Below are 15,433 nucleotides of genomic sequence, written 5' to 3' on the forward strand. Positions count from 1 at the left end.
TCATGCAGCTGCTAACAAACCAGCAGGAGATTGATTGGTTTATAGGACCTCATGCATTCAGTGGAGAAACATTTAAATGGTTGTATGTAACTGAAAATATATAACTGCTTTCTCTCAGTAACCTATCTATGGAAAGTGAAGCCTACTGGTTGTGTTGTTCGGTTGTCAGGATAACAGGACGAACCTCGGGTCTGAAGCTGTGGTATTCATGACAGGATCCATGTTGTGAATCATACTTACTGTATGTTCTCTCTTCAGCATACGTGTATGTGGTGCGGAGGGGGGTATCAGTAGAAGGAGGGGTGAGGCTCCTGTGTGTGTCGTCTCTATCCTTGGCTTAATGTCCATATCTAAATTCATGTGCGGCGTGGTGGCAGTGTGGTGACGGCGGGCCGGATCACAGGCGGATTGTGTTGGATTTGACTTGAAGCCTCTTTAATCATCGTAACACCATCATTAATATTCATGCAGTCAGCTGGAACACCCGGCACTCACAGCTCCAAACTTTCAGAACAAAATGTATTAAATACAGCTTAAAAAATTAATGGACTTTAGTTGATATTCCGTAAAAATAAAGGGCGGAGGCAGGGGGACGCACAGCTCCCCTTGTCTTCCCCCTTCTCCTCTGATTGGTTTATGCAGATTGCCTCTCTGATTGGCCTTTGTGTTTTCCCTTTTTTCTGCAGATTTTTTGAACTTGGACGAGACTTCAAAGCGATTGCGAGGCATGAACGGTCATTTAGAAGGATTTAAGCACATTATCACATCTGTAATTGTACATGAATAATAAGGAGAACTGCAGCGATCAATTAGCTCTGAGTCCACAAAAAGATCAGAAGCATGGGGAGGCAGAGGATGGCAGGAAATTAGAAAAGTTTCAAAGTGAAGAAGAAAAGACGTCTTTTTAACTGCAATTCGGCTGCTGCTCAGCCGGAGCCCCAGCTCTGGGGTTTGTTGTGGTAAACCTGAGTGATTCACACAGAACAGTTGTCAGTCATATTTTCACGGTGTGCCCAAAACGATGTTTATGAGGTATACTCTAAAAATCTCATGCATTTTCGGACATGTTTTTCACCTGAAAATTTAGGAATAAAAAGTCAAATATAATCAGTGAGTGGTACTGTTTAATTTCAGCCAATTATTATTGTTTCTAGAAAGATAATGATGAGAATTTTGTGACCGATCGACAATCTCTGGCTTTAGAAACGCTTTGATGGTGTTACCAGGTCTGACTCAGAGCCTGATGTAATGAATAAGAAGAGAAGTGGAAATATTATTTTTCTAGTCTTCCAGTCGATCAAGTTGCTGAGTGTGTGAAGAGTCCCTGTAAAAGCAGAGTTCTTCTGTTATTTTGAGCACACTAATAAACATGATCCAGTTTAGCATCTCTGTACTGAGTGTGGATAGATTATAAAAACAGAGTCTGGATCTGTAGATCATTATTTTAACTCTGAGATTATCAAGAGACTATTCTAAACCAGGCATTAGAGACGCGATTCGATTCTGATCTTTAGGGTCACAATTTAATTTAGAAACGATTTTCAGATCAGAAACTATTTCCTCTATTCAGAAGCACATCTAGACAGGCTCTTTAAATAATGTGACTGACAAAAGACGATGTAAGCAGAACATTTATTTAAAGCATTTCTATATGTTTTGAGCAGTCAGTATCTTACCTGCTCTAGATAATCGCTTGTTTAACTTCATGTTAAACCAACAGTGTTAAAACCAGCTTTAAAACAGACTGACAACCATAAAGATGGCTAACAGTGGCTCCCTCATATGAAACCTCTACTGCAGGACAGAATGCATCTCAAATCTGTTGTTTTAATGAAAAACAAAGACCTGAAAAGTTTGTAAAATAGTGTTTACTTGAACTGATATGTTCATGAACTGAGGCACGGCACCGTGTAGCCGTTAGCTTTAACCTCCAGGAAAAATGTCTCATATGTGAATAAACAGAAATATTTAACAATTTTAATTTTTTTACTGCAGGTAAAAAAAATATTCATCATAACAACTAATCTGAAGTGATATTTTAAACTGCAGATTTTAGGAGCTGGGCAGTTTGTCAGTTTGTCTTTAACCAGTGAGTTTTTTCTTTTTAGTTAATCCCAAAGTAAACGAGGAGCTGCGCCAACGCCTGCCTTCACCTTCCAGGCATCACCTTAGCAACACAAACAGGTGGTGCACCACACTCACAATCTGCAGTCATGGCCAAAAGTTTCAAAAAATGAAACATTTTGTTCGTCACACACGTTCCTGTTTAAGTGCTGTCTTATCGGTTTGTTAATACAAAACTTTAGCAGCTTAAGACATTTTTAGTTGAGAAATTCATTAACTTCATTGAAAGTGTTTGTATTGACAGCACTGACGTCTCAGGATATCAGCTTCTGGATCAGTCTCTGTTGGTGTACGAATTTTACTTTGAGACACTTCTGAGTGACTGCACACATTTTGGGGGTCAAATGTTGAAGCTGGAGAATTTTAACCCAGCTCTTTATTTACAGCAGTTCTTTCAGGCAAAGTAGTGAGTGATCCCCATACCTGAATGATCTCTGGTAGCTTCACTGTCAGCGTGATATTGCAATGGTAAACGGAACATGACTAGATCACACTTATCTCCTAGGAGGTACACATTCATTAATCTTTATTGTATTTCTAAGCAAAAATTCTCATCTGACTCCATGTTGGATTTATTGTGTATAAACTGCCAGTTTAAGAACTGAAGCAGAGTTTATAGACGGCAGATTTCTGTTGGTCTCTGGACCTTTGATGCAGTAGTTGCAAGATTTTTGCAGCTAAATCTCTGACTTCCTGAAGACTATAAGAATTCTATTCTGATTGATTTTTGGTTTTGGTTGACAGTAAACATCTGATGCGTTTCCTCACTGGGAAGACATACTGCATCTGTAGGTGTTTAAAAATCATGACTCCCTGTTCTCCATGGTTTACAGATCAGGAAGCAGCCTGAGTCTGGACCACAGCTCACCTCAGGGTAAGTCTGTCTGGCTGCCCGTCGCCCTTCTATCCTACAAACTTAGAGAATTACCACTGAAGTGTTTTTTTTTTTCCTGTTTTACTGACTTGTTCTTGTGTCTGCCTCTCAGCCCCTTCCTGCCTTCCAGAGTTACCAGTCTGTTGCTCTCCTAGTCCTGACCGGTCCCCTGCCTGGAGGACTGCCTCTCCTGTGTCGCCGCCGTCCATCAGGAGCGCCTCGGCTGTACTGTCTTCAGGCTTACCAGGAGGCAGAGGGGAGATGGAGGCAGACATCCTGCAGAGCTGTGATCCTTTTCCTTGGGCAGAGAGCTCACAGAACTGTTTAGATGAAGAAGCAGCATTAAGAGGTCCAAAGAGTCCAGTCTTAGAAAGAAACCTGCTGGAGCCTGCTGGAAACAGGTGAGAGGCTAGTTAGTGTCTGCTACTAGTAGTACTGTAATACTACAAATATTTCTACTCTTTGTATTAGAGTGATGGTTATGCTAAACCAAAAGTTAAGCTAGAAAACTCATAACTTCCATTTCGGTTTTTGTTTGCATTTTGTTGACCCTTCTGGGCCACCATAAATCTGTTGATTGTAGAATCATCCAGATCAGGACTAATCAGCACAAGTATTTTTCTATTATTATTTATCATTATAATATTTATTTATATTTTAAATTAGAAATGCGCTTAATAAGTAAGGTCGTGATTCTGTGTTTGGTGAACTAGCCCTTTAGCTCTTAGTGGTTATGAAGGTCAGATCACTCCACTAACATTTTATTTGTATATTTTCTTCCTCTCTGTCACCATTTGTTTTTTTTCTATTAGCATAAAATGCTGCTGCACAAACAGCTTAACAAAAGTCAGCCTCTGTTTCCATTGTTGTGCTCCATCTTCTGCCTTGCTTTCATACTGCCAGGCGTCCTGATGAGCAGCTGGGATTAGTCAACTCTGTCAACCAATAAAGACTAATCCAGGAAAATCAAGAGTCAGACATCGATGCACACGGTTTAAAGTGCATACCTTCATATCCAGGGCTATTAATAACAGCTTACATGTTTAACCAGACAAAGTGACATGATAAAAGGCAGCTAGGTAGTGTTTTGCAAGACAAACTTCTCTTGAGGAAAAATGTTGCATTTTGAGATTACAAGATCTTTGTGCTGCAAAAAGCACAAAGATTGTGTGCTTTTTCCAACAGCAGCTATGCTAATATGTCATTTACATAAGAATGAAAATAAATCTTGTGGTTATTGAGGATTTAAAAGCAGAATGTACAGCAAGAACTGGTCAGGGCCTAAAACAAACTCTTGAGGAACTCCTCAAGTAATTAGTGGGACGGCCGTACAATATGTGTTCACTCTTTAGAGAAAGTTAATTCTGTCAAGATGACCTGAACACTGTAAAGTAGACGCTTTAATGTCTGCACACCGTTCCTTCTGTTAAGAGATAGTGGTAATTTGCTGTAGATGAAAGCTTATGAAAGATTTCTTCATGATGGAAAATTATCTTAAATTCAAAGTGTCTGTGCTATATATGTAGTTCATAGGCTGCCTTTTGTCAAAGACCATTTGGGTTTTTTTCCATTTTATTCCTGTACGAGTCACTTTTCAGTGGCTGTGATATTCCATTCATCTCAGATTCATCACTCATCAAAAAGAAATTTGAAAAATGTAATATTTGTGGAAAATAAATTGTGCCTGTTGAGTTTAGATGTCAGTTGAAGTTTTACACATCAACTTAAATAAGTGACAGGATTGTATCAACTGAAGAAGGTAAAGCTGGTCATCAAGGGATAAAAAAAGTTTTTTCCTTCCCTGTAGCCCAACATCAGTTTTTGATGGAAAGAAAAAAACAGTCAATAAATGATCAGCGTTTTGGAGATTCTGCATTTCAGTGGATTTTTTTGGTCCAATAATGAGCTCTTGAGATGTTTTTAGTATATTCAATGTTCCTGTCATTTCCTCATACTTCCTCTCTCTAAAAATACCATAGAAACCTAATTTTAACTTTTCCAAGTGAGGATTCATAATTTACCATAGCAAAACCAAACATCCCTTTTATCTGGTACTTAACACGTCCCTACAGCCTCCAGCTATGTCTTTCACCTCCATCCCTCTTTTTTACTGCATTTTAACCACCTGTCTACTTTTCTCTCTCTCATACAAACTCTCTCCCACACAACTTGTGACGTTTCAGCAGATTTTCATTCCTTAAGACTATATGACCTTCTTCCTCTGCATCATGCCTGGATAAGATGCTTTAAAATCATTGGAAAATATTCCCTTTGTCAGTAAAGTTTGCAAAAAACTTTGTGTTTTTTTGTTTCTGACAGTTCTAGGTTAGATCAATTGCAAACTGCTGAAAAAAGGACAGAAATATTTAAAGGAACAGGATGAAAAACTAGAGGAATTAAAGGGTGACAGAAATCAAGATAAGAGAGAGCTGATCTGAGTAGGAAGAAACCTCCAGCAGAACCAGAACCTAGGTCAGTATAAGCAGCCATCTACCACGACCGACTGGAGGTTTGAGAAGACGGAGCAGAGAAGCTTTTTACTAACCTTCTGTGTTGGTAAAAAGTTTTTTGCTGGAGAGAGAGAGTAATTAGGTGATGGCAGCATTAAGTCAGGCGATGACCTCTTCCAGGAAGGACTCACAGCCACGCAAAACACCAGACCAGACCATCTCTATTGAGATGGAGAGAAAAGAAAATCTGAGAAAACATAAAATTAACATTTGGAATTGCAGTAAAAAAGCAAGTTAGAGTAGTAGAAGAAATTGAGAGACAGTGGTCAGTTTTTCCTCCAGTAGCCTGAGCGTATAGCAGCATAACCACAGAGATGGCTCAGAGTAACCTAAGCCAGTCTATCTATAGACTTTGTCGAAAAGGAAAGCTTTAAGCCTCGTCCAGGACCTGATTGAGACACAGTGCAGTGCAACACTATTAACAATGTGGGATTATTCTTAGGTCAGACTGGGTAGTTGACATGCAACACCAGTTCTTGCTTATATTCCAGGTGCAACATCCCACATGTTAGTACTGAAGCGTAGAGGAGGTCTGGCTGACCTTACAGCTTTTACAATAAATAAGAGAGATCATCAATGTCATCTACCTGAGCTACGTTAGTTAAATAATAATAATATTGGAAATTCTATAATATGTGTACTTATTTTTAAGGATTAATTTTGTGTCTGCCGAGCTGTGCCACAAAAAGATTTATTAAAAAGTTTATTGCTTTTCATTGAAACCCCATCTTTTTTTGCAGATACGGTGATTCATGTTAATGCGTCTCTTCTTTCGATTCTTTTTCAAATAAACGTGTGGAGCAGTTGGAGGTGCTGCGCTGTATGAAGTGCTAGCTGATAAATTTAGCCTGTGATTTGATTAGCTGAAGTGCTTGAGGGCCTTATAGAAATAGGAGCTAGTAAAAGCAGCTTCAGCAGGAGGGGGAGCAGTTGATTAGAATGAGCTGATATAATAAAGTCAGAAACAGTCAATTACAAAATACAGTGTCACTCATATTTCACTGCCTTATTTACCTGCTTTATTACACTAAGAAGCAATCTGACCTTTAAGGTAATAAGGGAGAATTACAGGCGAACATCAGTCGGTGCTTATTAAATCTGCTGCCTGCACTTCTGTGCTTCAGATCTGATAATGTGAGGGCGCAACCTCACTTTGAAACACCTAACAACACACAGGAGGAAACTAATGAAACACACCGAGGTGACGTCTCAGGAGACCTGACCAAACACAGCTAAACTGACCAGGAGTTGCATCGCTGCCTGCTACTGTAGAAACTTCAGCGTTGACTGTTCAGATGGAAACATCTAGAAACTACCAGTCAGTCAATTCTATAAAAAAAAATCTAAGTTACCAACACACACCATGGGGATTTTTCTTTTTACTGTTTTTGCTCAAGTCTGCTCCTTGAGCATGCACACCTTCGATGAGATCATGTAAATATTTGCTCATCTGTTGATCTGTCCTGAGTTATTCTACATATATTGGTTTGTATTTTTCTGTGTTTTTTATTGCTTTATTTCTATGCCTTCAGTTGAATTTGTCCTTCCATGTTCCTTTTCATTTCATCAACACTTCATTTTTCACAGGACTTTGTGTAACTTTATGTTGCATTTGTTGCTGCCACTTGGCCATGATTACTTTGAGAAAGAGGTTTTTAATCTCAAGTTAAATAAAAAATTTATATATAATTTTAAAAAATACGTATATGTTCATAGGAAAGATATTATGTACACTATAAAATATCTTTCACTAAGTGAATGATGCATAAATAAACTTTTCAATAACATTCTAATTTATTTAAAATGACTGTATAATCATTTAATGCCACAAATATAATTTCTACTGCAAGGAAGTCACTGTTTATATTTATGCTGTTTCTCTGCATTTAAGACACTGTTCCCATGTGGAACCTACTGAGACGCGTTTGGTTTTGTTCAGCTCTCCTCAGATCTCTGCCTCCAGCCCACATCAGACTGTGGCTCCAACCCGAAACATCTCCTTCTTACTGAAGGAGCTCGATGCCATGAGGGAACTTAACAACAAGGTCAGAAGACGCCCTGCTTTCATTCTAGCAGTTCTCCTGCAGACTGTGTCCATCAGCTACCATTAGATGGGACACGTCTAGCGTTTCTTTTGATCCCCAGGTCAAAGGTTGGAGCTTGTGGGGAAGATTTTGTACTTGGGCACATAACTGACTTTAGGCCTCAATTGGCTGCTAAACTGTTAGACAGAGTGAATTTCTCTGAAGTGCTCTAACTCAGAAACTGTTTATCAGCTTCAAGTGCAGATGGTTCAGAAGGAGAAGGAGCTGCTGCAGAGAGAGGTGGACGAAGAGCTGAAGGAGCAGCAGCAAGAGGCCCGACACTGGGAGAGACCCATGGGTAAGGAGAGAGAGGTCAGCCGAGTTTACACACTTGGGTCAGAACAGTCCTGGGTTTTTCATTGGAATTTAGGTTTATTTTGTTGTGACTGCTCTCGATTTACCGGTTGATCTACGTTCCCACCCTCATCTATGGTCATGAGCTTTGGGTCAGGACCGAAAGAACGAGATCATGGATACAAGCGGCTGAAATGGGTTTCTTCTGCAGGGTGGCTGGACTCTCCCTTAGAGATAGGGTGAGAAGCTCGGTCATCCGGGAGGGACTCAGAGTAGAGCCGCTGCTCCTCCACGTCGAGAGGAGCCAGTTGAGGTGGCTCGGGCATCTGGTCAGGATGCCTCCTGGACGCCTCCCTGGTGAGGTGTTCCGGGCACGTCCCACCGGGAGACCCAGGACACGCTGGAGGGACTATGTCTCTTGGCTGGCCTGGGAACGCCTTGGGGTCCCCCGGAGGAGCTGGAAGAAGTGGCTGGGGAGAGGGAAGTCTGGGCCTCCCTTCTGAAGCTGCTGCCCCCACGACCCGACCCCGGATAAGTGGAAGAAAATGGATGGATGGATGGATGGATGGACTTTTTGTCTAATTCAGCTAGTTTTAGTTAGTTTTTGGTGTGCATGCTAGTTATTATTAGTTAAATATTGTTTAGTTTTAGCTTAGCTTTTATTAGTTATAGTAGTAGTTTTAGTTTTTCTCTACATTGGCAGCCCCAGTAGAGCCCAATACAGAGAACCACTTCACCAGATCATATATCTGACGTTAACATTACTGAAGAGCTCTGACTGATGAACACAACAAAACCCAAGTCCTGTAACTTTTCCTTGTGTCATCGATTCAGATGGTTGCTTTGTCTCCAGATCGTCTTATCAAGTTCTGCTGAGACGTTCATTTCACCTTGGTGTGTAAAATCGTACACAGGCAGAACACAGGCTCCCCCGAGCTGAAGGGAGGGAGCCTGACTGAAATTAGAAAATCTAAAAATTATATTCAGTTAGATTTGTTTTCTGAAATAAGAGCTGCAGTCTGAGACGGGTCCTGGTAGAAGCCCACACAGAACCCTCCAATAACCAGCAGAGTCTCCTGGCTCTCAGTCTCAGATGAGCTGTGGTCATTTCTGTGTTATTACTGCTGACACACACTCACACACACACACACACACACACACACACACACACACACACACACACACACACACACACACACACACCAAGTAGCAATAAGGATGTCTGCACTGATTGGCCGGTCACCTTGAGGAATACCCCGTTCCTTTAGTTTCTACACAGTTCACCCAAACTGATCTCTTCGTTTCTTCATTTTCTTTACGTTTTCAGTAAAATGATTTTGAAAGGAAATATTTTTGCAGCTTTGTTTTTGCTAAAACCAGGATTTCTGATTGGTTCTTGTCCATTTGTTTTTGCAGAGGTGCTGGAGGAGATGTTGGCAGCTCAAAAGGACCGAGACCAGGCTCTGATGTCACGACTACTGCTGGCCAATGAGGAGAGAGATGAAGCTTTACTCCGCGCCCGCCGACTGCAGGAGGTTGCTGGGTATGAGTCCAACAGTTCTTGAAATACTGATAACTATAATACACAGTATTTTTTTTATGTAAGTGGTTATGAAGACGTCATGAATATATAAACTTACAGTTTTAGGAAAACCCTATTGAGGTTTTACTCTTAGGTCCTTCCTCACCATGGATATGTTTCTTATTTTTAGATGGACTGAAATAGAGCTGATCTTACCATGAACAAGCTTTCTTTAATATTCCTAGTGAGTAATGTCTGTTGCCCGCTGAAGTTTAATTTTTTTCTCATCATTTATCCTCTCAGCTTCATGTAACACATTTGGGTCAATAAGACACATCTCATTCACTGTCAGTTTGGTAGCATAACTTATTTCATCAGGCTGTCATAAACAGTTGTAGTACGTTGGCAACATGCTAGCTAGTGTTAAAAAGGTAAGACAATGATGGGTAACCATAGCAGCTGGTGACGGCTTTCTGCAGTCAGGTTGCGTACTCAAAAATAATCCCTCTATACGGACTTGATGGTTGGTAGACTTCTGTTTGGGTTGCAGAACTGATGAACCAAATGAAGCAGCTTTGACAAATCGACACTGTAGAGTAAGAGTGAGTCATTCTGAGGAGAGCTTAGCTCCTACTTCAGTACACTCTGTTCATTTTCGGCATCGGAAAGCCACCACGGTGTGTTTTCTAAGACCTCCATGTTTGTTTGATGTTGTTCCAGTGACCCGTCTGTAGACCAGCAGTTTCTCTGAGGAAGAGCTGTCGTTTTCATTTATTTACATGGGAAACATGTTTAGCGTTTGCTGAAGAAGGATCACAAGCCGCCACCGCTCTCCTCTTCCTCCCCCCTTCATTATGCACCTCCTCACTCTGGTTTGAGGGCTGTGAAATGAGCTCTTGTCTTCTTCAAGCAGCAGCCAAATAGACCAGAAAATCTAATTAGAATTAAACCCCCTCTTCCTAGTTCTTCTTCCTTTGCCTCAAACACACCCACCCTCACACCCCCAGAGTGAGAGGGTAATTGATATTGGAGGCCACAGTCCTTTTTTATGAGGACAGAATATGGAGGAGCATGTTCCATCTGTCAGGACTCGGAGTGTGTGTCAGTTTTTGTTGGTGTGCGTGTGTGTTTTCCAGTGGCAGGAGGAAGCCTTGAATACCTCATTGAGTGTGTTGCAGTGTGCTGCTTCATGTTGTTGTGTGTTGGTGTGTGGGCATTAGCATGTGTGTTTTGCTGATTGAGGAGGTGACCTCAGTGAATGTGTGTTTCATGTCCGTGTGAATGAAGAGAGGCGGTGTTTCTTTTTCTCCTAATTTCTGGCTGACAGTTTGCTGGACAGTCGCTCAGCTGCTGTCATTATTTTACTGTTCTTTGGCCCAAAAAGCTCAGACAACCAGAGATGTTTATAGACCATCATGCTATTGAGCATCTGCCTAGTTGATTCATTCACCGACAAGTGGGGAAAGACGGGAGCTCAGCCTAGAAGAGGTAGACCATATGGAATCACGGGACTGGGTCAGAGGTCGCTGGGGTGCACCGATGACCCCATCTGTCTACCGACCGCCAAACTTAATGTGATCTTCAGATTAGAGCGCCATCAGCAGGCAAGGTGGGTGAAATGCCTTGCCCGAGGACACAATGACAAAAGGACTGGGCAGGGACTCAAACCGGCGACACACCGATTGCAGGAAGAACTCCTACCTCTGTTCCCACCGTATCACCCATTAACCAGAGACGCCCCCATTCCAGTGGCACCTGCCATCATGGAACAGCTCATGAACAGAGTCTGGATTGTCTTGAGTGTGGTGTTGGCACTGCAAGCTGGCAATCCCTTGGTGACCAGAGTGAAAAGCAGAGTCATAGCATCTTTGCAAGGCCATTGAAGTAGACTTGAATTGCCTGGTAATGAAATGAATAGGGCTTTTCAGGATGCTTTTCATAAAGTCAGTTTTTTCCATTCACCCACACATTCACTTTCTGATAATGGCACAGCTACCCTGTCATATCACGCCATCCACCCTTCTGACCAACACCAGCAGGTAATGGTAGCCAGTGGAGCTGAACAATCAGAGGGATGAAATGTCCTCTGCTATGCTGGTTGAAGAACGAGGCAGATGCGCCCTGATGAGGAAAGAAAGAAATCAGACTGTAAGAAGCCCAGCGCTCTGCACAGATGATGCACACAGCCTGCTCCACTCCTCTCTGTCACACATCCCAGAAGATTTGCACTTGACTCACCCTGTGGTTACAACAAGCGACAAGATGGAGCTGGAAGATGTTGCACAAAAGCTAAAAACAACAAAACATTTGTTATACACATTTTCACGTGTATAAAGTGTTAGTGACACATTGTTTTACTACTAAGCCAGCAGAGTATAAAGTCAGAGGTCTGGAAATACTTTAAACTGATAGCAGTTATTTCAGGTTTGGGCTTCCTGTCCTGTTAGCTAGTCAGGTCGGATCGGATCGGACTTTGACACAGTGTCTATGGGCTCGACTCGGGTTGGAATTTTTATGCCCAATCTAAAGTGTACCAACAAAAGTTACAGATTTAAATCTCTTGAAGGTATGTCTATCAACTTTAAACAGCAAGTGACTGAAGTTTTTTTTTTTAATGGTTATTTTTTAAGCCATTACAACACGCTGATATGCTTTGATCTAAACCTCTCTGTTACAGTATTCCTTCTCCACGGCATGATGCTGCCACCGTCATATGTTACTGTGGGGAAAGTGAGTCCGTAGGAATGTGCAGTGTTGGGTTTTCTCCCCATACACATTATTTTGCATTAAGGCCAAAACGTTCTCCTACATAACTTTAAACACCCCCTTGGAGTGTTTGTTTGCATGCATGTCTAACATTCTGCTGCAAGTTTGTTCACACTCTGACATGACATCCTTCAAACCTCCACGCTTAAAATCAATTTCATGTTGCAATTCATGCCTTGAAAAAGAGGTTTTTAATCTCAGTTGTTTTTTAATCCTGGTAAAATAAAGGTTAAAAATACAAAAATGTTGTTAGACCAGAGCTTGGATCTGACAAAAATCCCTCTCAGTAAAAACAAAGTTCAGTCAAATAAAACGCCCCCATATGGACTTACAGAGTAGCAACATGTGGTTACCCTTCAACCATCTTTCAAGTTACAGAACAAGACAAGAACTTCTTTCAGATTCCTGGAAAGAGCAAACTCCTTCAGATGAAATGAAGGATTTCCAAGAAAAGCAGCCACATCACATTAGATTCTGTCTCTCCGAAGGAGACAACTTGTAAAACTTTGTCAAAAGGAACAAATGCAGACTGATGGTATTCTCTCTTGGATGTGCTCCCACTAATGGCTGCTTGCGGCGTGCCTGAGTGAAGGTGTGTGGGAGTGGTAATGAAGGCGGCCGAGCGAGCGTGCCAAGCCGAGCTGGGCTGAGCCAGGCTGGATGGGGGGCTGTAAGCAGGGTGTTAGTGGAGCTTTATTGGAGTTGGCCGGTCTTTCATTATCTGCTCTTCCCTGCAGAGCGGAGCCGCCTCGACCACCTTATTACAGTTTATTACAGCAAAACAGCAGCAGACTAAATGAAAAGAACTTCCCAGGAGGAGAGACAGAAGATCAGGTAGTTACTACTAGCTGCACGTCCTCCGTCAAGACTCCTGTCAGGAGGAGGAAGAATCCGAAAACAGCAGAGAGGACAGCGGTCCGTTCCAGGGAAGCCTCCACTGCTTCAAAATGAATTCAAAATGACAGATTTTAACACGGACTTTAGGGATCGCAGGACAAAATTATTGCACAGCTGCTGCATGGCGCTCAGGTAATCTAACAGGCGGTCGCCGTGGTCACTGGTAGGAACACCGACACCAGGAACCTTTGTAGGGCCTCAGTAATTGACTACAGGGCACCAAGTTACACCTTTTATTTGTCATTCACAATATACATATTAGCATGGCTTGCATTGCTTTGGCTGGAACTTTTGAAATAAGCTGAATAGTCTGAAGAGCAAACACTGGAGGACGGTTCATGCAGAGTAACAGGAAGAGCAAACGTGTTCTGTAGGTTAAATATATAGACAAGTCAAACACCAGGGTGAGGCGTCTTATAAAAGTATTCATATCTCTTCAGCATTTCCACATTTTGTTACATTCCTGCCACTGATTTTTATGGATTTTAGAGGTAATTAAAATAGTGGTTGATGGCTAACTGCTGAGTGAAAGGGTTACTCATCCTAATACTTTGATGCAAAACTTTCTTTTTTGCTGAAATCTCAACTCGGTTAAAATTTCAAGTTTTGTTATTTACAAGTGGATTTATTTCTGGACTTTGACTAGGCCATTCCAACAAACAAGTTTGTTTCTCTCCCAAGCCTCCCACCCCCCCAATATTAGTTCTATCTGCTTAAGGTCTGACCAGCTTCTCTGTCCCTGCAGCAAAGAAGCTCCACAGCATGATGCTGCCACCTCTGTACTTTACAACTTCCCTCTTTTCCCTCTAAATGTCATAAGGTTTCATCAGAGCACAGGGCATGATGTCTCCAGGAATGAAGCTCTTTGCAAACTTCATTCTGACTTCTTATGTTGCCTCACTGAGTGGCACAGGATTAGTTTCACTGGATAGTAACTCTCTGCCCCACTTGAACAGCATCTTCTTCAGGTCTCTATCTGAGTCTCTATCGGAGTTTCCAACACAGTGAGCAGTCTTCCCCATGACTACCACAGTCAGTTCCTTCAGACTAGCCAGCAGAAAGTAGCAAACAACTGCTGGAAATGCAACCTCTGCTGAGCTCATTACGAGCTACTTCTCATTGCAACGCTGGTAAAAACGTTGTTAAAGGGTTAATAGAGGAGCCACGTTGTGATGACTTCATGAAGGTGGAGTTTCAGAAAGAGTAGGAGCTTCTTAAAGAGACAGAGGGCCAGTTTTAAGACATTAAGTTATAGAATCATATTTGATGTAGCATTTTTATTACAACTGAAAGTAACATAGTTGATTATAATATAAAATGCCACTATATGCCTATAAAATGCATAATACTGCCTGTTTACAGGGGAGTTTTTTTTCTTTACCGTTGCTACATGCATGCTTGTTATGAGGGACTGCTGTTAAATCAGCAACACAAAGCAAGCTTTTGTTTTAAATCGCTACTCGTTCGTCCAGGAGGAGTGAGTTCTGCAGGTCAGATGCTCTGCTGAGTTTCCTTAGATTTTAAACTCACTTGAATGATAAACTGAGGATAATCTGCTGCTTGATCGCATCAGTTGGAATGAATGTGTGATTGAACTGAAATTATTTTTTGTAAAGTGCCTTGAGATGACGTCTGTTGTGAAATGGCATCATATAAACAAACTGAATTTTTAAAAAATGATTTGAAGTCCCATGCTCTTTGTACCTTGGACAACTGTGCTTAAGATAATTTTACACAGATGTTTTAGACATGGTAGATGGCGACAGACCAGCTTTAGAGGCTCCACAAACAGATTATCTGCTCTTCTGTTTTCAGGTCGGATGATATCAGCCTGCAGGACGTTGACATGGTGAGCTGACACAGCACATTTACAAACCAATGTTTAGTTTATGCTGGAACTGATGACCGGATTGTTTCTGATTCTCAGGACATCAAAGATCTCCTTGAGCATGTCTGCGAAGCCGACTCGGTCCAGGAAGTGAGACAGTTCGGCTCAGCTCTAGTTCAGCGCGTACGGCTAGCACAGCAGCGAAGGAGTGACATCACTGCTCAGGAGATGAAGGCTGTGATGGAGGAGAGAGACAAATCTGTAGACAAGGTGAGTTTACACCTAAACAGATCAAACATCAGTTTTATTTTTACTTTTTTTTTAAATCCTGACAAATTTCCAGCTGAATTTTGAACTGCCTTTGCAGCAAAACAGTTCAGAAAAACATTTAAGATAAAACCCTATTTGTTAGGTTTTTTTCCTTTCATTGCTACTCTCATCAATATTTGTTGAATGTTACATTTAGAGTGACGGTGGTTTTTAGTTGAACCGTAGATGGTCATGTCTAAACTTAAGCAGGTTCCAGAGAGGCTG

The 15,433-nt window shown here is 41.6% G+C and overlaps 1 protein-coding gene across 2 annotated transcripts in view; it reads left to right on the top strand.

Annotated features, from left to right (window-relative positions):
- Positions 1-15,433, top strand: part of mipol1 (mirror-image polydactyly 1) — a 59,753-nt gene that overhangs the window by 17,056 nt on the left and 27,264 nt on the right. For both annotated transcript variants that reach the window (XM_017302637.2, XM_017302638.2), the window contains exons 3-10: positions 2,109-2,184; positions 2,958-2,998; positions 3,111-3,399; positions 7,448-7,553; positions 7,785-7,890; positions 9,303-9,429; positions 14,887-14,920; positions 14,999-15,169. In XM_017302637.2, coding sequence (XP_017158126.1) covers positions 2,109-2,184; positions 2,958-2,998; positions 3,111-3,399; positions 7,448-7,553; positions 7,785-7,890; positions 9,303-9,429; positions 14,887-14,920; positions 14,999-15,169 — 950 coding nt within the window. The remainder of the gene's footprint in view (positions 1-2,108; positions 2,185-2,957; positions 2,999-3,110; positions 3,400-7,447; positions 7,554-7,784; positions 7,891-9,302; positions 9,430-14,886; positions 14,921-14,998; positions 15,170-15,433) is intronic.

This window comes from Poecilia reticulata, chromosome 22, assembly GCF_904066995.2.
Source record: "Poecilia reticulata chromosome 22, P_reticulata-male-v2, whole genome shotgun sequence".
NCBI classification, from domain to species: domain Eukaryota; kingdom Metazoa; phylum Chordata; class Actinopteri; order Cyprinodontiformes; family Poeciliidae; genus Poecilia; species Poecilia reticulata.